We start from the raw sequence: 22,997 nt of genomic DNA, 5'->3' as shown, positions 1-22,997 counted from the left end.
ATACCGTGGGCTAGGCAGCACTGTCCCACCACCGCTGTCCCCTGTGGACCCTGCATCCACCACATTAACCCAGTGCGCAGTGATGGACATGTAACGGCCCTGGCCATGCCGACTGGACCATGCATCAGTTGTGAGGTGCACCTTTCCGCTCACTGACTGCTTGAGTGCATGGACAATGCGGTCTTTCACATGATGGTGGAGGGCTGGGATGGCTTTGCGAGAGAAGAAGTGGCGACTGGGTAGGTCATAGCGTGGTACTGCATAGGCCATGAGTTCGCGGAAAGCTGCGCTTTCCACCAACTGAAAGGGCATCATCTCAAACGAGATTAGTTTGGCAATGTGGGCGTTCAAACCCAGTGTACGCGGATGAGAGACTGAGTACTTTCTTGACCTACTCATAGTGTCTGGGAGGGTGAGCTGGACTTGAGAGCTGCATATGGTGGAAGTAGCAGTGGACAGGGCGGACTGAGAGAGGGTTGATGATGGTGATGGAGTTGGTGTTCTTTCTGATGGCCTAGAATCAGTCTTTCGTTGATATAACAGTGGGATTCCCTGACTGCTGTGGCCTTGCAACGACACCTCAACATTTGCTGCTGTGCTAACCGGTGGGCTTACAGTGGGGGAAACAATGTAGCGTTGCTGACTACCTTCGTTGTGATCAGTTGCACATGTGGCACTTGAGGTTTGGTGTTGTGTCCACGCTTGCAAGTGCATGCTGGTTAAATGTCTAAGCATGCAACTGGTATTCAAATTTTTCAGATTTTTCCCTCGGCTAAAGGTCTTTGCGCACTTCTTACAGATAACCTTGGCCTGATCATGAGGATTTTGTTCAAAAAAGTGCCACACTGCACTCTTCCTACTTTGGCAGACATTTTGCGGCCTAGCACACTGTGATCTTTTGACCCTCTGGACAAGCTGTCCAGCAACTCTTTTGATGTTTGGAACCTGTCTTTGGAGTGCTCCGGGCCTGCCAGATAACAGCTGTTGCGATGTCGATGTCTGCTGTGGATGCTCCTCATCTGAGCTATTGGAAGCAGCACCCTCTTCCCCCAATGGATGCCAATCTGGGTCAACAACTGGGTCATCCATCACCTCCTCTTCTATGTCATGTGCACCTTCCTCTGTGTCACCGTGTATGGTGGTATAGTGTGCGGGAAGGGGCACCTGAGTCTCATCAGGGTCAGAATCTGGCTCTGTACACTGCGAGGACAATGTAGTGCTCTGAGTGAATGTACCAGCAGAATCATCCATCAGCGGCTGTGCATCAGTGCACTCCATGTCAGATTCATCTTGGCCTGGGTAATTCACCATTTCACTTGATAATCCAGGCATGGTATGTGAAAACAGCTCCATGGAGTAATCAGTAGTATGGCCTGCGTCATCCTTCAATCTTGGTTGGGGTGAAGGACACAAGGAAAGGTGTGGTTCATGAACATGAGCCTCCAATGACGACTCAGTGCTTTTACTTTTTACAACTGAAGAAGAGGAGGCGATAGAGCTGGAGGCTGAGTCAGCAATGTAAGACAAAACTTTTTCCTGATGCTCTGGCTTTAAAAGCGGTTTGCCAACTCCTAGAAAACTAAGCGTTCGAGGCCTTATGTAGCCAGACGATGACGCAGGCTCAACACCTCCTGCATTCGGTCCTATTTTGCTCTTGCCACTACCATCAGATCCACCACCAACACCATCATTACCAGCTGCCAACCCCCGCCCAATTCCACGGCCTCTTCCACCAGCCTTCCTCATTTTTGGTAGAAATGTAGACAAAATCCAACAAACTATATAGTAATGTAAAACAAGGTACAAGGTGTCTATAGGACAGGGGAGATTTTGAATTTCTGCAGACATTTGTGGACACTGGACACTTTTGGATTGTGTGAGGCCCACTGATATCTGAGCGCTATGTGACAGGCTCGATGGCACAGCTGTGACAAAAGTGACTAGAGGATAAGGGAGATTTTGAATTTCTGCAGACACTTGTGGACACTGGACACTTTTGGATTGTGTGAGGCCCACTGATATCTGAGCGCTATGTGACAGGCTCGATGGCACAGCTGTGACAAAAGTGACGAGAGGATAAGGGAGATTTTGAATTTCAGCAGACACTTGTGGACACTGGACACTTTTGGATTGTGTGAGGCCCACTGATACAGTGGGGAAAAAAAGTATTTAGTCAGTCAGCAATAGTGCAAGTTCCACCACTTAAAAAGATGAGAGGCGTCTGTAATTTACATCATAGGTAGACCTCAACTATGGGAGACAAACTGAGAAAAAAAATCCAGAAAATCACATTGTCTGTTTTTTTTTTCATTTTATTTGCATATTATGGTGGAAAATAAGTATTTGGTCAGAAACAAAATTTCATCTCAATACTTTGTGATATATCCTTTGTTGGCAATGACAGAGGTCAAACGTTTTCTGTAAGTCTTCACAAGGTTGCCACACACTGTTGTTGGTATGTTGGCCCATTCCTCCATGCAGATCTCCTCTAGAGCAGTGATGTTTTTGGCTTTTCGCTTGGCAACACGGACTTTCAACTCCCTCCAAAGGTTTTCTATAGGGTTGAGATCTGGAGACTGGCTAGGCCACTCCAGGACCTTGAAATGCTTCTTACGAAGCCACTCCTTCGTTGCCCTGGCGGTGTGCTTTGGATCATTGTCATGTTGAAAGACCCAGCCACGTTTCATCTTCAATGCCCTTGCTGATGGAAGGAGGTTTGCACTCAAAATCTCACGATACATGGCCCCATTCATTCTTTCATGTACCCGGATCAGTCGTCCTGGCCCCTTTGCAGAGAAACAGCCCCAAAGCATGATGTTTCCACCACCATGCTTTACAGTAGGTATTCTTTTTCCTCCAAACACGACAAGTTGTGTTTCTACCAAACAGTTCCAGTTTGGTTTCATCAGACCATAGGACATTCTCCCAAAACTCCTCTGGATCATCCAAATGCTCTCTAGCAAACTTCAGACGGGCCCGGACATGTACAGGCTTAAGCAGTGGGACACGTCTGGCACTGCAGGATCTGAGTCCATGGTGGCGTAGTGTGTTACTTATGGTAGGCCTTGTTACATTGGTCCCAGCTCTCTGCAGTTCATTCACTAGGTCCCCCCGCGTGGTTCTGGGATTTTTGCTCACCGTTCTTGTGATCATTCTGACCCCACGGGGTGGGATTTTGCGTGGAGCACCAGATCGAGGGAGATTATCAGTGGTCTTGTATGTCTTCCATTTTCTAATTATTGCTCCCACAGTTGATTTCTTCACTCCAAGCTGGTTGGCTGTTGCAGATTCAGTCTTCCCAGCCTGGTGCAGGGCTACAATTTTGTTTCTGGTGTCCTTTGACAGCTCTTTGGTCTTCACCATAGTGGAGTTTGGAGTCAGACTGTTTGAGGGTGTGCACAGGTGTCTTTTTATACTGATAACAAGTTTAAACAGGTGCCATTACTACAGGTAATGAGTGGAGGAAAGAGGAGACTCTTAAAGAAGAAGTTACAGGTCTGTGAGAGCCAGAAATCTTGATTGCTTGTTTCTGACCAAATATTTATTTTCCACCATAATATGCAAATAAAATGAAAAAAAAACAGACAATGTGATTTTCTGGATTTTTTTTTCTCAGTTTGTCTCCCATAGTTGAGGTCTACCTATGATGAAAATTACAGACGCCTCTCATCTTTTTAAGTGGTGGAACTTGCACTATTGCTGACTGACTAAATACTTTCTTTCCCCACTGTATCTGAGCGCTATGTGACAGGCTCGATGGCACAGCTGTGACAAAAGTGACTAGAGGATAAGGGAGATTTTGAATTTCAGCAGACACTTGTGGACACTGGACACTTTTGGATTGTGTGAGGCCCACTGATATCTGAGCGCTATGTCACAGGCTCGATGGCACAGCTGTGACAAAAGTGACTAGAGGATAAGGGAGATTTTGAATTTCAGCAGACACTTGTGGACACTGGACACTTTTGGATTGTGTGAGGCCCAATGAATATCTGAGCGCTATGTGACAGGCTCGATGGCACAGCTGTGACAAAAGTGACGAGAGGATAAGGGAGATTTTGAATTTCTGCAGACACTTGTGGACACTGGACACTTTTGGATTGTGTGAGGCCCACTGATATCTGAGCGCTATGTCACAGGCTCGATGGCACAGCTGTGACAAAAGTGACGAGAGGATAAGGGAGAATTTGAATTTCTGCAGACACTTGTGGACACTGGACACTTTTGGATTGTGTGAGGCCCAATGAATATCTGAGCGCTATGTGACAGGCTCGATGGCACAGCTGTGACCAAAGTGACTAGAGGATAAGTGAGATTTTGAATTTCAGCAGACACTTGTGGACACTGGACACTTTTGGATTGTGTGAGGCCCAATGAATATCTGAGCGCTATGTGACAGGCTCGATGGCACAGCTGTGACAAAAGTGACGAGAGGATAAGGGAGATTTTGAATTTCTGCAGACACTTGTGGACACTGGACACTTTTGGATTGTGTGAGGCCCACTGATATCTGAGCGCTATGTGACAGGCTCGATGGCACAGCTGTGACAAAAGTGACGAGAGGATAAGGGAGATTTTGAATTTCAGCAGACACTTGTGGACACTGGACACTTTTGGATTGTGTGAGGCCCACTGATATCTGAGCGCTATGTGACAGGCTCGATGGCACAGCTGTGACAAAAGTGACTAGAGGATAAGGGAGATTTTGAATTTCAGCAGACACTTGTGGACACTGGACACTTTTGGATTGTGTGAGACCCACTGATATCTGAGCGCTATGTGACAGGCTCGATGGCACAGCTGTGACAAAAGTGACTAGAGGATAAGGGAGATTTTGAATTTCAGCAGACACTTGTGGACACTGGACACTTTTGGATTGTGTGAGGCCCAATGAATATCTGAGCGCTATGTGACAGACTCGATGGCACAGCTGTGACAAAAGTGACGAGAGGATAAGGGAGATTTTGAATTTCTGCAGACACTTGTGGACACTGGACACTTTTGGATTGTGTGAGGCCCACTGATATCTGAGCGCTATGTGACAGGCTCGATGGCACAGCTGTGACAAAAGTGACTAGAGGATAAGGGAGATTTTGAATTTCAGCAGACACTTGTGGACACTGGACACTTTTGGATTGTGTGAGGCCCAATGAATATCTGAGCGCTATGTGACAGGCTCGATGGCACAGCTGTGACCAAAGTGACTAGAGGATAAGTGAGATTTTGAATTTCAGCAGACACTTGTGGACACTGGACACTTTTGGATTGTGTGAGGCCCACTGAATATCTGAGCGCTCTGTCACAGGCTCGATGGCACAGCTGTGACCAAAATGACTACAGGATAAGGGAGATTTTGAATTTCTGCACACACTTGTGGACACTGGACACTTATGGATTGTGTGAGGCCCACTGAATATCACAGCGCTATGTCACAGGCAGAAATTGGCTAGTGTATCACAAACTACAAGGTGTATGTAGAATTGGGCAGAATAGGAATCTCCCTAGAGTGCAGGTCTGTAAGAACGGAACATGTCCTCGTTTTATTCTCACAGAGTGACACACTGATAGCTTCACTGTGGCTGTGATAACAGCCGTTACACGGTACTGTGTGAGGAGCGTACACCGCTGTATGGTGTGAAAAAATGCACGCTCAGTACCTCAGCAGGACAAAAAATTGGGATTGCTTTTAAAAAAGCAGTTTGCGGAGCAGTGGGTAAACAGCAATGCAGGAATGTCAGGAAGCCTTAGAAGGCAGCCCAACAACCAACACCACTGATACACCACTATATAGCCTCCCCTTGCACTGCACACACAGTGACTGATGTGTTGTACAGGCCAAATTGCTAGCAGCAGAAGCAGTTTTTTTTTCTTCTCAGCAGGACAAAAAAAAAAAATTGGGATTGCTTTTAAAAAAGCAGTTTGCGGAGCAGTGGGTAAACAGCAATGCAGGAATGTCAGGAAGCCTTAGAAGGCAGCCCAACAACCAACACCACTGATACACCACTATATAGCCTCCCCTTGCACTGCACACACAGTGACTGGTGTGTTGTACAGGCAAAATCGCTAGCAGCAGAAGCAGTTTTTGGTGTCTTCTTCCCTGCCTAACGCTCTCCCTACAAAATCAGCAGCAGCAGCTCTCCCTATTCTGAGATAAGCATGAGTAACATGGCGGTCGACGTGCACGCCCTTTTATACCCCCTGTGACGCCCCCCAAAGCAAGCCAATCACTTGCATGCCCTTCTGAAAGATGGTGGTGACCCGTGCCTATGTCATCACGTTGCCCACTGTGTCCGTGGATCCTGATTGGCTGAAAAAGAGCGCAAAACAAACTTTTGAAACGCGACTTTGGCGCGTAAGTCGCCAACCTCGTGGCCGACCTCATCCTAGGGTCGGGTTTCGTTTCATGAAACCCGACTTTGCCAAAAGTCGGCGACTTTTGAAATTTTTCGACCCGTTTTGCTCAACTCTAGTCATTATATGATTATAATTGGACACCTTTTTGATATAATGTATTGGCACGTGATAATATGCATCCCTTAGATGATCGACTACTGCCATATAACATCTAGGGAAGAGAAGTTTTACTGCAGATTTTATTAACTCCATTTTGAATGTGGGGATTTTTAAGAATTTGTTCAAATTTTTTAGGTTATCATCTTTTATTGGAGTTGTTTGGCTTTTTTTTTTTTATCAGGAACAGGGGGTGAATAAAAACCTTTCCCCAACAGCTCTAGAGGAACTTCTAGCAAGACGTTCTCCTCTAAGGCTATGTGCACACGCTGCGGATTCTGCTGCGGTTCCGCAGCGTTTTTGGCCCTGCGGAACCACAGCAGTACCGCAGACATGGTACAGTACCATGTTACCCTATGGGCTTTAAAAACCGCTGTGCTCACGCTGCGTTTTTTTTACCGCGGTTTTGCTGCGGTTTACAAACCGCAGCATGTCAATTGTTTCTGCGGATCCTGCAGCGGTTTGGCACCTATTCCATTGTCCAGGTGCCAAACCGCAGGTCACTTTACCTGCGGTTTTACCTGCGGATCTGCACGGAAAAACCCGCAGGTAAATCCGCAGCGTGTGCACATAGCCTCAGGCTATGTGCACATGTTGCGGATTGGTCTGCGGATTTTTCCGCGCGGATTTGGCAAAATCCGCATGTAAATCTGCAGATCAAAAGACCTGTGGTTTAGCCCTGCGGTTTATCACCTCTACAATGGAGGTGTGAAACCGCTGCGGATTCCTCACAAAGAATTGACATGCTGCGGTTTTGCGGTGTGCACACACCCTAACAGATTCACGACTTCTGTCTCTAACACCCGTTGTTCTGGCTGAGAATCTCGTGGGGCAGTTATCACAAATCTCTAGCAGACGTGTCATGAACTCCAGCCTCAATCCTGATCTTATTATGCTGAGGATCCAGACACTGAAGGACATTTTTTCCCAGGCTGGAAGGAAGAGATCCTCCCCCCACCTGGGAAGTAGTCATTTGCTTTCTTGGGAGGGACTGCCAAACAGAGATCCCTTAGGCTGCGGTCACACTGCGCTAAAGCAGCCCGTTCAATTCATAGCGTTGACTGGCTGCCTTAACGCTATAGCATAACGCAATCACGTTATGCTATACCGCTAGCTCAGATGCTTCATCTGCGCTAGCGGTGACGTACCCTCGGAAGCTGCAGCCCGCGTCTAGGGTCCGTCACTGAATGACGGCACATCGCTAGCGCATGCCGAATATGGACCCTGGACCGTGAGTAGCTTTTGTACACCTCAACTCACCCCTAAGTTATCCTCTTATTGTTATATGGTTTAAATGAATCCATTACTCACTAATCCTGTATATTCATGATTTATATTATTCTCACAATGTGAAGTCTGACACAAGAATTGAGTGTTATTCTATTGGTCGGTGACCCTGTCACCAAGGTTCAATGGGAAGAGCTACCTCCAGTCTCTGTGGAGACAAGACAGGGTTCTGGAAAGTTCCCCGAGGAGTCTGGTTCAAGATGTAACCCAGAGCAGACCTTATGTGAGGGGTCTCCTGACCCCCTCCAGGCCTGGAGGTTCATCCTCTTCATCTCAAGACTTAGGCTGTGTGCACACGCTGCGGATTCTGCTGCTGATCCGCAGCGGATTTGGCCCTGCAGATCCACAGCAGTTTCTGCTGCGGTATACAGTAATTATTCCCTATGGGAATTAAAAACCGCTGTGCAGATGCTGCGGAATTTTCCTGTGTCAAATCCGCAGAAAGAATTGCATGTCAATTCTTTCTGCGGATTCTGCAGCGGTTTACCATCTCCTCCATTGTGGAGATAAACCACAGGGCCAATCCGCAGAGCAATCCACACAGATGAATCTGCAGCAGATTTCGCGTGTGCACACAGCCTTACAGCCAGGCCTAATGACTTGGATCTTCCCCTGACTTCTACAGCCAAGATGGCTGAAGACTTAACCTTTTTTTTTTAACCCTGGATCTCCACTGTCCAGTTTAAGGAGTGCTTCTCCAGCATTACGTCGCACTAAATGTGTACAGAAGAACCTATTGCTCTGCGTGATGAGGAAATTGAGGGTTCCCCGCAAATAATGTTATTTACTTCAAGTATATTTCTGCACGTACCGTGACCAGCTGAGAACATGAAAATGGGATTTCAGGTCTGTACATATTGCCATATATTCCCTCTTCTGCCTTTATGCCACCAAGAGACTTTGAACTCTTATTACCTGCAAGTACTGCTCCTAATACAGGGTCTTAAAGCTCCCGAACCTCAATTCCGAGTCAGAATCCAATCCTGAACTGTATTGGCCGTGGATTCCCCACGTGAACTGTTACCATAACGCCATGTTATTTCTCCCCATTCTGCTGTAAAGCAGCTGTTAACCCCGAGACCTGTTTGTGGTTATTCAGTCAGCTGTGGACACTGCATTTGGGGGGGGGTTGGGGAATAACTGAACAGAATGGCCCCATAGGCCTCTTTCACACTTCCGTTTTTTACAATCACAATCCGCCAGGTTTTGAAAAAAAAACGGATCCTCAATTTTTATTTGAGGATCCGTTTTTTTTCCCCATTGACTTGCATTAATGGCGGATTGCTGTCCGTTGCATCCGTTTTTTGTGAGGATCCGCCAAAAGTTGCTGTCCGTCACCATCCTCAAAGATTTCAGAACGGAGCTTGTAACGTTTTTTTCTCTGGCGGATCCTCCAGACACTCATTTAACCCGAAATTCTTTCTGGGTGCCGGACAAAAATAAAAAAATTCTCTCTCCTTCCCGGCCAGCGATTCCTTTAAATTTCTTCATTTTCAGGATCCGTCTGAAAACGGATCCTGTGCCATCCATTCACAGCAGTTTAGAACGGATCCGCTTGTCCGCCTTTTTGGCGGATTATAACTGATGCAAAAAACTGAAGTGTGAAAGAGGCCTTACCAGGGTTGCAAGTTTATTAGCTATACTCATATCTCTAGCCATAGTTTGTACAGTGCCTGCACTACACACTGGATAAAGTGGTGGAACATAGGTGTGGAAACCATTAAATGCTACATTGACTAATAAAAAATACTTTAGCTAAGCCATGCAATGGTGCCACTTCCCTTACGTGCATTACCCTGATGAAGGCACATCGCTGAAACACATACATTGGAAGTGGCACCATCGCATGGCTTAGGTAAGGTATTTATTACACTCAGTCTCAATGTAGCATTTAATGGTTTCCACACTGATGTTCAGCACTTTATCCAGTGTGCATTGCAGGCACTGTAGCCATTATTTGTAGAGATACAAGTATAGCTAATACACCGAGTGGCTTTTCTTTCCTCTGGATACAATTTTTACCAATGTTGGTGCTTAGTAGCATTATTCATTTTGACTACAATGCTCATCAGTATTGGGATATCTTGCTCTTGCCTGCCACCCATGTTTTGTTCATCACCATATTGGCTTTTTTAATTTACGGTTTGTCTTGAACCACAAAGTATTGTGGTTTCGTTCATTTTACACCTTTTGTGTTCTCAGTTATAGAATAAAACAGCCCTTTACAACTAAACATAAAAGTTGACTGTCTTTTCAGACCATATAATTTGGATTACTATAAGCATCCTTTGCTAGGGATTCAATCTTTGTCTGTATTAAGTGGTGCAATGTTGTGGGCCTGGTGTTGTCAGGAGAGGGAGGTGTGCGCGTTTCTGGTGGGCTCCAGGAACATGGCCACCAGCTGATCGCTAGAGATCTGCACATGCTCCATTTATCTTCCTGAACCTGTGGGCTTCAGGGAAACGGCACATGTGGTCTGAGATATCAGCTGACCAGAGATCCAGTCTGCATGTATGCCTCTGGTGGCCAACAGCAGCTGGAAACAGTCAGCAGGCAATGCACTCTGCTCAAAGCCAATATATATGGTCTGCAGCATTGCTCCATTTCTGCTGGCTTCCTAATCAAGGGACCCCACTAAGATCCATACTGTGCCCCCCTCCCTTGTAAGCTCCTTTTTTTTCCTGTTAGATGTAGGCCCCTGCCCATTAGCCTTCCAAATTTAAGGGAACACAATTCTTACTGTATCTAGACTGTTTCCAGCATCTAGGACATTAGTAAAAACATGGATTGTAGGAGTCAGTGAAATTACATTTATAGGAAAGGAGCAAAGTCTAGCCCTTTCTTCACAGCCAAGAGTCAAGCCAAACTGCTGGCCAGAAAAAAAACAAAAAAAAAAAAAAAAAAAAACACAAGTCAACATGACCAAAAGGCAGTATGGTAGTAAGAGTTTTCAGAACCAAACTAGGTCAGCAAGTTTTAACTGTAGTTACAAGTAGTGTTTACATTTCATATTTTTAACTTTCCTACTGCAGGACAACCCCTCAAGTGTTCATTCATTTAGGTATATAGCAAGTTGTAAGAACCAACCATCTTTAAACTCCATCCAGCTTGTGAAAGTTATATACATAATGGACACTGCTCAAATATAAGTTTTATTAATGGCACCAATACAATGCTGATATTCATGCTGTGAAAGTACAGGCTTCTCAATGATGCTCAAGCAGTCCCTATAATTCCAATTGGATAGGGAGACTAAGTTTTATTACCATTTTGTAAGTGTTACAGCACCAAGATTGGCCATAAAAAATCCTGGCATTAATGGGAGGAGCAAGATGTCAAACTGAGAAACAAAGTTGTCAAGTTCATCAGATTCAGAGAATGTGTTCAGAGCTCACAACTTGTCCAGGAAGTTGTCCAAGGCAGGAACGCCCTCTTTAAGACCCTTTCGCTTACGGGTCTCTGCAACAACCTGGCTTGGTCTTGTAGTGGTGTCAAAAGGATCACCAGGAAGAATCTGCCAGTGGTCAAACACACACTGGGGGAAGGCTTGGCCACCGGTATTGGATCGTAGATCAGCAGTGAAGCCTACAAAACAGAACAAAGAATTAGATAACAAAATACTTGCAAGATCTGTTCCAAGTGAAAAATTTGAATTTAACATGGAACGAAAGACAGATTTGACCAGACAGTGCCACTTTACAACATACTGAAAATGTAAAATTTTAAGTTGGTTTAACCCCTTTGACATGCATTGTACATATACTGCTCTGCAGGAGGTGCAGTCCCTCAAGGCAGTATATCTACAGTGGCATGATCACATGGCCTCACACTCACTGTGGCAATTGCATGTGGGTGTCAGCTGTATGTGACAGCTGACACATTGTACACATGGGCATTGCTGCAATGCACCAATTGTGGGCATTTAACCCCTCTTATGCTGCTGTGAGTAGTGACAGCAGCATAGAGAAGCATTGCACTGGGATTGGGCTCCCTGCACACTTCCAACAGGACATTGCAATGCGATCATGTTGTCTCAATGGTCTCCTTGGAGACCCTGGCACCAAGATGGCCACACAGTTGTTCTGGGTCCTGCAGGGAAGGTGGCTTGTGAGCACCTGCTGAGAGCAGGTGCTGGCAGCATGCCTCCTTGCCTGTCAGCTCACTGATTTGATATTGTGCAGTGTCAGATCAGCAAACATTAGTGATGTCCAATACTGGGACAATGTAAAAGTATTTAAAAATGGTGTAAAAGTTAGAAATCCCTGAAGAAAAAGTACAATTTTCCAACACATGTGTGAATAAAAGAAAAGTACACATTTGTTATTGCTGCATCTAGCGACCTGCTTTATAGAACTGTCCCACTGGTTGACCCCCCCCCCCCCCCTCCTTCAATGCACACTGTAAGAGAAACAAGTCAAACAATGCTTTCTCATACTGCTGATCAAAGATGGATGTAAATAAAAATGGTATCGCTGAAGAAGTCATCTTGTCCTGCAAAATATGAGCAGCCCTCAGAATAAAGCAATGCATAATTATTTTTCTAGAAAATAGTTTGGTGCTTTTACACTAAATATAAATGGGGTATTGCTGCAATCATACGGAACCGAAGAATAAACTGGTAAGGCCATTTTTACCCCACATGGAATGGTAAAATTCGATTTTTTTTTGTTCATTATGCCTCCCAAAAATCAGACTAGAAAGCGATCAAAAAGTGTCATGTGCCTGAAAATGGTACCAATAAAAAACAACTTTCTGCCAAAAACAAGACCTCACATGACTGGGCTAAGACATGGAAAAAATTATAGCTCTCAAAATATGATGCAAAAAAAAAAATAGATTTTGCAATAAAAAGCATCTTTGTGTGACAGCAGCCAAAAAACCTCGCTAGAAATCTGGTATCACTGTAATTGCACTAACTCCAAGAATAAAGTCGCTGAATCCCTTTTATGCTGTTCCTCATGCTGTATAGAAATATAACACCATTTACAATTTTTTTTTTTTTTTTTTCATTCTGCCTCCCCAAGATTGCAGTAAGGCTTGGCGCACATTTATGCTGAGTGATTACACCAGGGTTTGTGTATATCTGAGATACATGACTGACAGAACCCCCAGTGGATGCTATAGGACCTGTGATACAGCGGTGTCAGACTAGGATTGCACAGTTTTGTGCACTTCTGAGAAGGACACTGGTAAACAGAGGCTTTGCACTGTGCCTTAGAAGTAGTTTGACCACATATGGTGTATCTGAACTCAGGAGAAATCCAATATATAAAATGCTGTGTGTCCCTGGGATTGGCATCCCCACAGTCGCAGCTACAGCCACAAAATTTTGCACAGTCACGTCTGGACCCCGAGAGCATCCTAAGCTATGTTGTGAGGTGAAATTTTAACCCTATGCGTTCCAGTTCACCAAACAATTTTGCCCCTATCCACATAATGGGGAAAAAGTGTGCATCAAGTCCTGCCCCTCATGATGTCAATGGTTTCCATGGTGATGCAGTTATCATAGGTTGCAATGGCGAAGATGCAGTCACAATGGTTGTCATGGTGACGATGTCTTAATAGGTTGCAATGGTGACGATTAAGTCATAACAGTTGCCATGGTGATGTCATAATTGGTATATGGGCACTGGACTATGGGATGGAGGATGTGTGATGGGTATATGGGCATAGGCCTATGGGATAGTGGATATGTATGATGGGTATATGGGAACGGGCCTATTTGATAGAGGATAATTATAATTTGTTATAACTAACCAGTTACTATGCCTGGGCAGTGCCAGGCTCTTCAGCTAGTTGCACAATAAACTTGAGTCTATTTTCTCCTTTTGCGCTTGTGAAAATACAAAGTTTTTGTAGTTAAAAATGGATTTGTTTAGCATCTGGCAGGGTTCAAGGTGTTCAATCATCTAGATAAGTTCCATAAGGGGTCTAGTATCCAAAGTGGTGTCACTTGTGGGGGCACTTCCACTGTTTAGGCACATCAGGGACTTTCCCAATTCCAAATTTTACATTCAAAAGTGAAATGGCACGCCTTCCCTTCAGAGAGCCTTGCTGTGCCCCCAGATTTTCCCCACATATGGGGGTATCGGCATGCTCAGGAGAAATGGCACAAATTGTATGGACCATTTTCTCCCGATATCATTGTGAAAGTAAAAGTTACATCTAAAGGGGTAAATTTCTGAAAGATTAAATGTTTATTTTTTCTTCCAATTCCAAAAGTTCCTGTGAAGCACCTGAAGTGTTAAACTTCTTGAATGTGGTTTTGAGTACTTTGAGGGTGTGTATTTTAGAATGGTGTCACTTGTGGGTATTATGTCATATAGGCCCCTCAGTCACTCCAAGTGTGAGTTGGTCCCTAAATGGTTGTAAATAGGAGAAATTACTGGTCAACTTTTAACAAAAAAAAAAAATTATGTTTCCAAAATTGTGCTGATGTAAATTAGACATGTGGGAAGTTATTTATTAACTATTTTGTGCAATATGACCAGACTTAAGGCCATAAAAATTTAAAGTTTGAAGACTGCAAAATTTGCTAATTTTTTTTTCCACAAATAAACACAAGTCATAGAAGAAATTTTACCACTATCATAAAGTACAATATGTCATGAGAAAACACTGAATCACTGGGATCTGTTGAAGTGTTTGAGTTTTCAACTCAAAGTGACAGTGGTCAGAGTTGTAAAAGTTGGCCTGGTCAGGAAGGTAAAAAGACAGGCTTTGGTGTGAAGACGTTAAAGACTTGTATGTCAGTAAATCAGCATAATGGGCAGCTAGTAGCGGACTTAAAAACAAGTTAGACTAGCAGATTGATCTAGACTAGAGGAACAAACTTTTAAGTGTGGAACCAGGTCTTGCCACTTAATCTGAAAGCATGAGGTAGGGGCACACAGCCCAATTCCAGCAATGTCATACTGGGCTGCAGGTTTCATAATGCAATGCATAATGAGGAACTCTGTATACTGTGCCAAATTGTGAAGCTTTCTGCCAATAGCTAAACTGACAGTGCAGTGGGGGTAATCTATAGCACAGGATTTTGAGTACTGCGAGATCTGCAGCAGAAAAGTGATTTTATCAGAACTTAAGCAAGCAGACCAGTAAGTGATCCTTTAAATCCTGATCCTTCACCCTGAACTTCATTAGTACAAGTTAAATGCCCTGAGCATTTTGGGAGATCTTCTGCAGCGAGTTGAGTATCATAAGTATGCAAGCTGCACAAACATTTAAAATAGCCTACAAGTCAATGGTGGATGGAGTAAAACACTTACCAAATGATTCATTGACAGGCAAATAAGCTTTAACAATAAACATAGGTGTGCCAGCAACTTGCGATTCCTCAAACACATGTCCACGCTTTCTGTTCAAGACACCGTAGATTCCACCAACCACTTGTTCTGGGCACTGTTAACATAGTAATAGGACTTAATATAAAATTTAGGCTTTTCTATAACCAGCATCTTAGGTCAGACTGCATAAAACAGGATGCCTCAGCAAGCAAATAGTGTGAAATGACACTTGAAATTGGGTAGAGAAACACACAAGAAAAAAAAAAGTTTATGGTTTGAACAGCGTTTATGAGTCTCAGGATCATGCATGTTAAACTAAAGTTATGAGCAAAAGGTGATCTATTGATTTAACTGCCACCTTCTGAGTTAAAGTCTGAAGCATAGTTTAATCAATGGAAATTAAGTTCTTTGTATCTGCAAAGTTTGAAACTTGTTTGAACACAGCCTTGTGCCAGAGTCTTAACTGTAACTGCATGTTGATTTTGTGGGGCCCCAGGAAAATTGTGCATGCAGATTTACATCTGTTCAGTGTACCAACCTGGATCTCTACAAGATAAATTGGTTCCATCAAGCGGGGCTGTGCAGTTAGTGCACAGGCATAGAGACAGCGACGGGCAGTGGGGATGATCTGTCCACCTCCTCTGTGAATAGCATCAGCATGAAGGGTCACATCATGCACATCGAAACGTACACCTCTCAAGTTCTCTTCACAAAGAACACCCTGGGAACAGAAGTCCACATTTTAGGAAACTGAAAATAAGCACCAAAATGTATATGAAAACATGACACTATCCAGCATTTACTTTTTACTGAACAAAGGCTGTTACATGCATCACAGAAAGTACAAAGTCACATCTTTTGGAGTGTTCTCAACTATACACCCAACAGATAAGATTTAGGATGTTAACTATAAAAAGGGTACAGGCTCAATGCCTTCAGATTAAAACATACCTCCTTTGTAGCCCACTGAAAGCCAGCCACTACACTGTCCTTTATTTCATTTAAGTACTGGACTCCTTTTGTGACATCAGTGAGGATATTTGGCCCAGTCCCATCAGGCCCAAAGCACCAGATCTTTCTAGCTTCAGTGACATCCCATTCATATTTTTCAGCGAGATAACGGGCCCTTGTTTTAAGCTCTTGACGAGATGACACGTCTCCCTTATCAATATCCTCAGCCAAACCATCAGGGAAAGGACGGGCCTTCATATACAGACGGTTGTGCTTGTTGGGAGACTTTGACAAACAAAGCTGGCTGGATCCTTCACTGACAGTCTCACGGTAGGACACAACTGGATCAGATTTCTAAAAAAAAAAAAAAAAAAACACACTCATTAAGATGTGCTATATGCATGGATTTAATCAGCCATATAGCATATGAAGCCCAGTGGTTTTGGTTACTTTGATTGGAATGCAAGCATGGTCTTCTTCCAGATCTTTTAGACAGATTTCCAAGTGAAGCTCACCAGCTCCAGCAATGATGTGCTCTCCAGACTCTTCAATGATGCACTTAAGAAAACAAAAAGGTTGCATGTAAGGGACAAGTGTTACCCAGAAGTAAAGTTTAGGGCAGTCCGAAAAACATTTCTACCATGTTCTATAGGAGAGTCACCCAATTTAATGCTTACCTGTACCATAGGGTCAGATTTTGCCAGACGTTTTAATCCTTCTACAAGTTTTGGAAGGTCAGCAGGGTTCTTTGCTTCCACAGCAACACGGACAACAGGGCTCACACTGAACTTCATAACACGCATGTTGTGTGCATGTTCAAAAGTAGTGATTGTTCCAGTCTTCACCAAATACTGGTCCACACCAACCAGACCAACAATGTTGCCACAGGGCACATCTTCAATGGGCTCTACATAACGTCCCATCATCAGGATAGTTCTATGGGGTGGAGGAAAAACAAACATTTAGGCTTGTGCCCATGTTGCATTCATGCGTTCTTGCTGCAGCAGAAACGCTTAATGCTAATAAAATGCATCCCAAAGCAATTCTATGGGATTCTACAGTTGCTGTGCCCATGCTGCAGATTTTACCACTGTGGAAATGCATAGCAGTAAAATCTGCAGCATGTCCATTATTTCTGTGGAAGCGGGACATTTTCACCGCCATAGAATTGTTTTGAAAGACTCACTTTACGCATGTGACTATGCCCACCATGCGTAAAGTGAACGCTTCATGTGTGGATGGCACCCATGGTCTGGAGGAGACTCCTTTATTCCCTTGGTATATTACTGGCCCCTGGAGTCCTCCCACCTCTCAGCCACGCTGCCAGCATCTTCTGTTCCCAGGGATGAATTACACGAGTGACCTCGGATGATGTAGCAGTCTCACGTGATGCAAGGTCAGAGGTTGTCACAAGGCATCCCTGGAAATGGAAGATGCTGGCAGCATGGCTGAGAGGGGAGACAATGCCAGAGGCCAACAAGTATATCCATATTTGTATTACTTTTAACATTTATACTATTGAGGCTGCATAGGCAGCCTCAATAGTATAAAAGGTGGTCACACTTGTCATCCACTATACTTGACAAGTGTGACCAACCTGTCACTTTTCCAAGCGATGCTTCAAATCACATGGAAAAGCACAAGCATTCTGCAAGATAAAAATGCTTACAAAACACTTGTGTTTTGTGGGAAAATGCAGGCGTTTTACCTGTGGCAGGGAGTTGTGGAAATTTCTGCAGCATTTCTGCAACATGGCCACTTAGCCTTAGGATTCGGAGAACATTTAGAATCTTGTATTTATTAAACTCACCTCTGAATTGGCTTCAGATAGAGATCCTCTTTTTTACCAGGGGTAAAGTTTGGTCCCATAATTCTAACTTTGAGGCCAGTAGACACAACACCTGAGAACACTCGTCCAAAGGCATAAAATCTACCTTTATCAGTTGTGGGAACCATTTTAGATATGTACATCATAAGTGGTCCTTTAGGGTCACAGTTCTTAATGCCTGTTTGGAACAAAAAGTTTATTGGGTTACAACAGCTGCCAGTCAGCCACCAAGTAATGCCTGTTTAGACAGGGAGACAGTCTTGCGCCACCATAAATACATTTAACAAAAAAAAAAAAAAGGAATTAAATGGTTTTATACTTTACAATTAAAAGTAAAGCTTTATTTAAGAGACAAAACTCTTAACTACAGGGAGTTTACTTCAGCAGATATTACATCGGCAAGCTTTATCTGTCCTCCCAGTAGGTTATCAGCTGGCCAAGCTAGCACAGTACCCATCATAAAGGGTCCCCAACTCAAGTGTGCTCAATATATGCTCCCTGCACTCACCTAACAGGTCTGACAGCGCAAAGAGCATATAGCAGAGAAGCAGACTTGCTTTAGAAGCTTCCCATGCACACAGCTCTGAAGCAGAACAAGCTCACCAAGAGGTCAGACCTGTGAGTGTGGGGGTGCAGAATCAATGCCATGCTTTAGTGCCTTCAAGAATCTGCCCTCAGTGCCATCAGACCTGTGTGAGGTGAGCACAGGGAAAATATGCTGTGCACATGGGGGGGGGGTAGAGTTGGACCCCTTATATAGGTACTGCGCAAGCTTGGCCAGCTGATCGGTCACTCAGATGATGGATAAAGCATGCAACACGTTATGCCAGGGAATACACTTCAGATGACACTTAATGGAGCACAATTTTAACTTTGTAAATTACAAAGCCATTTTATTTTTCATCTTTTCTGCTTTGTGACGTGTATGCTTTCTTGTTGCACAACCCCTTTAACAGATTCTAAGCACACAGACTGTCATTGTTCTTGACAGCACAACTCGGCTGGAAAACCATCCCTCTTGCAAACCAGAAGCTTTCACCTGACATGAGCATCCTGCTGGTTTGTTGGGTGACTGGCAGCCAGCTCACACTGCATAATGCTGTGAAAATGCACCCCTTACATTTTCATTCAGTGACCCATATCTTAGGTTGATCAGTAAGTTTTTGTTCAGAGCAAATGCATGACAAGTTTGTACACAATTTTTTTTTTGTAGCAACAATTTAGAACCCACCCCCCCCCCCCCCCCTTCAGTAAACTAGTAAGTTTCATGGTCTTAATTCAAGTTCCTTGTGTTTATGCTTAGATTTTTGGCAATTTGCTTTTTAGTAGGGCTCTGCTGCTACTACTGAACTTTATTATATTACATAGCATTTATCTAGGGCAAAATGAGAGGATGCAGATAGTGGAGATGGTGCAGCCAATGGACCACATCATCTTGAGTCTGCAGGCTGAACTGGAACAGCCAGAGGGCCAGATGTGGCCTGCTGCCCAGGTAGGATTTAAGGCTGTCAAATGCAATGTTTTTTTTTAAAAACCTAAAACAAAAGCCACCAAAAGCCCTTTTACAAACAGATTGTAGTATTCTTGACTTAGTGACAGATTCATACCCATGGCAGCTTCATCATCAGGAGGTCCCTCATACAAAAGTTCACAACGGTACTTCTGAGCAGTCACAGGTGATGGCAGATGGATGGTGATCATCTGGAGAAGAGCATCACCAGCAGGAAGCCAGCGTCTCATAACAGCCTAGGTGCAAAGGAAAATAGGTATTAGACCTACCGGTAATTATGGTTCCAGGACATCCCTCTTGACAGCACCATGGAGGACATCCTCCATGGTGCTTTCTGGAGGAATGTCCTGGAAACATCATTACACTTTTAGTAAAGTGTAATATACCTCACATTAGAAGTTTACCTTAAGTAGAGGTTTGCCCTCCTTTTCTTTGTCTTCACTGTCCAGCTTGATGTCCAATTTCTCAATCAGCTTTGCAGTCTCTTCTTTCTTGAAGTTCATGATAGCATCAAACACCTTAAATAAAAAAATCATGAGTTAGTTCTGGTAAAAAAAAAAAAAAAAAATAATTTAAAAATGTAAACCCACACTACCACACTGATCAGACAAAAGATTTCTTCATCAATTCTCAGGTCAAAGTGAAGAAATATTTATTCATCACTTACAGACATGGGTGGCATACTGAATATACATCCCTCACAAATAGGTGCCACAGGTGCTGCTAGCAAGCACAAAGCTTTAGCTACAGTGAGAAAAAAAAAAAAAAACAAAAAAAAAAAAAAAACACACTCACTTTGAAGATTGGATCCAGAATCAGCTGACTGAATGTTCTTGGAAGCTTCTTTCCATCAGCAGTGGTGGCAGTCTTGCTAAATTTCCCAGTAGATGGATCGAAATATCTGATTAAGACAATAAGAGTCTTTTTAAAAAAACAAAACCTCCATGTCTCTAAAAAGGTAAAAGTTTCTCACAGAACCTTACCTGTCACCCCATAGCTTTTTCATCATGTCTTCAACTTTCTTTGCCCGATCTGCTGGCGACAACTGACTTTCTCCTTTTGAGGCAAACTTTGCTACATACATCTCAGCAAACTGTTTCAGGGTAAATGCCCAGCCATGCAACCCAGAGCCAAAGCCAACAGTACCAAGGACTGGGTCAATCTAAGAAGACAGATGACTGGATGTTGAATCTACTTTGGACAGTTCAGGTTCTTTGAGACATGTTCCTGAAGCACAACATCTTAAAAGTTGCCAGTACTTACCATTATGTTACCCATAGGACCAGTCTCTCCTTCACCATATGTAGAAATAATTACATTTACATTTTCAACAATGCGTTGGAATGTCTGGAACAGCTCCTCTGGTTCTAGTTGGAGTTCCAAAAGCGCACGGTCCATCTTGTTCATCATCAAGACGGGGCGAATACGTTCGGCAATAGCCTGACGAAGCACAGTCTCAGTTTGCACACACACTCCTAGTGTGGGGGAAGAGAGGAAGAAAATAAAGCTTGTCTGTAAGGAGTGTCCAGACATCAGAACAGTTTGTTAAATGAAGTAAACTCACCAGAAACACAATCTACAACAACCAAAGCACCATCGGTGACACGAAGAGCAGCAGTAACTTCAGAGGAGAAGTCAACGTGACCAGGTGAGTCAATCAGGTTGATAAGAAAGCCAGAGCCATCTTTGCTTTGCTTGATGAAGGCCAAGTCATTGTTAGAAAGCTCGTAGAACAGAGAGATTGCTCTAAAAATGTTAAAGAGTATTAAAAATCCACTTTTTTACAGTTGAAGTGGTGTTAGATGACAATAGGATTTACTTACGTAGATTTGATGGTTATGCACCGCTCCTGCTCATCCTTACGAGTGTCAGTAAAACGAGTCTCACCAGCACGAGCAGAGGCAATAATGCCAGCCTTACACACCAGTGAATCTGTCAGCGTTGACTTGCCATGATCCACATGGGCTATGACAGACATGTTTCGGATATTTGCCTTTTTGTCCATGATGTTACGAATCTGGTCAACCGTGAAGTTCACCTGAATAAGGAGTACAGTACTTTAAGACTCTGATCAAACTGTCAAAAAGCTTCTCAACTGTCAGATGTAAGGGCACATTCACCCAGACAAGACACCTATTAGTGCAACTTAAGGCCATGGTTACAGTGTTTTGTGGCATTTCTTCCCACAGGCAAAGTCTGCAAAAACTATGGCATTACACAAAACAGGACAAAAGCTGTGCGCATGAGGTTTCTGAGACCTCAGACTTAGCTGGCGATGAAAAATGCAGCTGAAAACTTGCATAAAAGCCACATGTGACCATAACCTAAGATTGGCAGCAGTTTTTATATGTGATCCAAGCAATTTGTTTGCAAATCATGACAGCCATGGAGAGAGGGGGAGGGAGAAAGCTATGGCTCTAAGGCAGAGAAGAAAAAAAATAAATCAAAGGTCATTTTCATCAATTTTAAACCTACAAGATGGCTACACAGGTCCAGAGGGGAATAAGATCTACTGTATACATCCATGTACTACTTCAAGGGTTACCTGTTCCATAGTTCCCTCACCCCTATGGATCCAGTACACCATAACAGATCTCCGAGCCTGTGACCTGGTGCAGCAGCCAGGCACGATGCTCCAGTTTAGGGTAAGTGCCCCTCATCAGGATTGGCAAGGCTGGCCCCAGCTCACCAGGAGGCTCCATTCTACCGCTATTTGATGCAGGGTCACAAGTCACAGCGCCAGTTCCTAGCGTCTGGGTAGATGTGCCCTGCTCAGGGAACAGGTGGATTGCCCTCCGAGTCCACAGTGCTGCCGCTTCCTGATTGCAGGCACTCACCCGGATGACTCATCTCCCTGGAGCGGCCCCAGGAGGGAGCTGGCGGGGAGAGTAGGGTGAAGTGCACAGCGGCCCGCAGTCATGGGTCACCTATAAACGCGCCCAGTCCTGGGACACAGCCCAGCGGGACCGAAAAGTGCAGCGTCATGGCGGCCTCGGTCTCCTCGGGGAGAAGCCCGCGGGTAGGAGCGTACACAGCCGGCTGCTGGAGCGCCGGGCCACAGGCGGGCGGGGCTGGCAGACAAAGCCATAGGCCGCGGGTATTGTTTGGCCGGGACGTCCGGCACATGCCACAAATAGGGCCAGGCCTCGGTGACTAGCGCCGTGTGGGACAGCAGTGCGGTAAGGCACGGGGCTGCTGCTTACCATTGTGGCGGATGACGGGTGATTCGCTTCACGGGAGAAAAAAGCCGGAGCGGACTGCCTGCCACAGAGCAGACACACAGGCGGAAGAGACCGCTGACGTCAACAGCGCGCCTTTTATAGTGCTAGCGCCGGTGCTCCCACGTGACCCGATGTACGTCTGTGGGCGGGCTCTGATAGGCGGCTTTCTTCAGCTAGTGACGTACGTGCTTCACGCCGCCATGTTTTTTCTGTGCAGTAACACGTGTCGGTTTGGTGGCGTTCAGGATAGTGACGCCCTGATAGCCTCCATATTACCCACGTTAGGCCTGATTTGTAAACCCGGCACCAGTGATAGCCGTGTCTGTGTGGCAACCGTGTGCTGCCTGAGAAGAAGGAAAAACATTGGCACTGGGGTTCTCTATTGTCTTCCATAAAACCCCAAT

The 22,997-nt window shown here is 44.5% G+C and overlaps 1 protein-coding gene and 1 non-coding gene across 2 annotated transcripts; both read right to left on the bottom strand.

Moving 5' to 3' along the window:
* Positions 1 to 10,936: 10,936 nt before the first annotated feature.
* EEF2 (eukaryotic translation elongation factor 2) lies at positions 10,937 to 22,715 on the bottom strand. Its single transcript, XM_073563023.1, has 15 exons — positions 22,576 to 22,715; positions 21,196 to 21,410; positions 20,937 to 21,118; positions 20,636 to 20,847; positions 20,356 to 20,534; positions 20,168 to 20,273; positions 19,777 to 19,890; positions 19,470 to 19,608; positions 17,845 to 18,040; positions 16,712 to 16,970; positions 16,485 to 16,592; positions 16,035 to 16,388; positions 15,622 to 15,804; positions 15,066 to 15,198; positions 10,937 to 11,382 (listed from the first exon to the last, which is right to left on the bottom strand). The coding sequence occupies exons 1-15, from the start codon at positions 22,576 to 22,578 to the stop codon at positions 11,189 to 11,191; spliced, it is 2,577 nt and encodes an 858-aa protein (XP_073419124.1). The 5' UTR covers positions 22,579 to 22,715; the 3' UTR covers positions 10,937 to 11,188.
* On the bottom strand, positions 19,974 to 20,039 carry LOC141075896 (small nucleolar RNA SNORD37). The gene has a single exon (XR_012227354.1). It is a non-coding gene; the product is annotated as a small nucleolar RNA SNORD37 (small nucleolar RNA).
* Positions 22,716 to 22,997: the final 282 nt, after the last annotated feature.

Source organism: Dendrobates tinctorius, unplaced genomic scaffold, assembly GCF_039654945.1.
Source record: "Dendrobates tinctorius isolate UK_male_01 unplaced genomic scaffold, ASM3965494v1 ptg000377l, whole genome shotgun sequence".
Lineage (NCBI taxonomy): Eukaryota > Metazoa > Chordata > Amphibia > Anura > Dendrobatidae > Dendrobates > Dendrobates tinctorius.
This window is presented reverse-complemented; position numbering and strand designations above follow the sequence as displayed.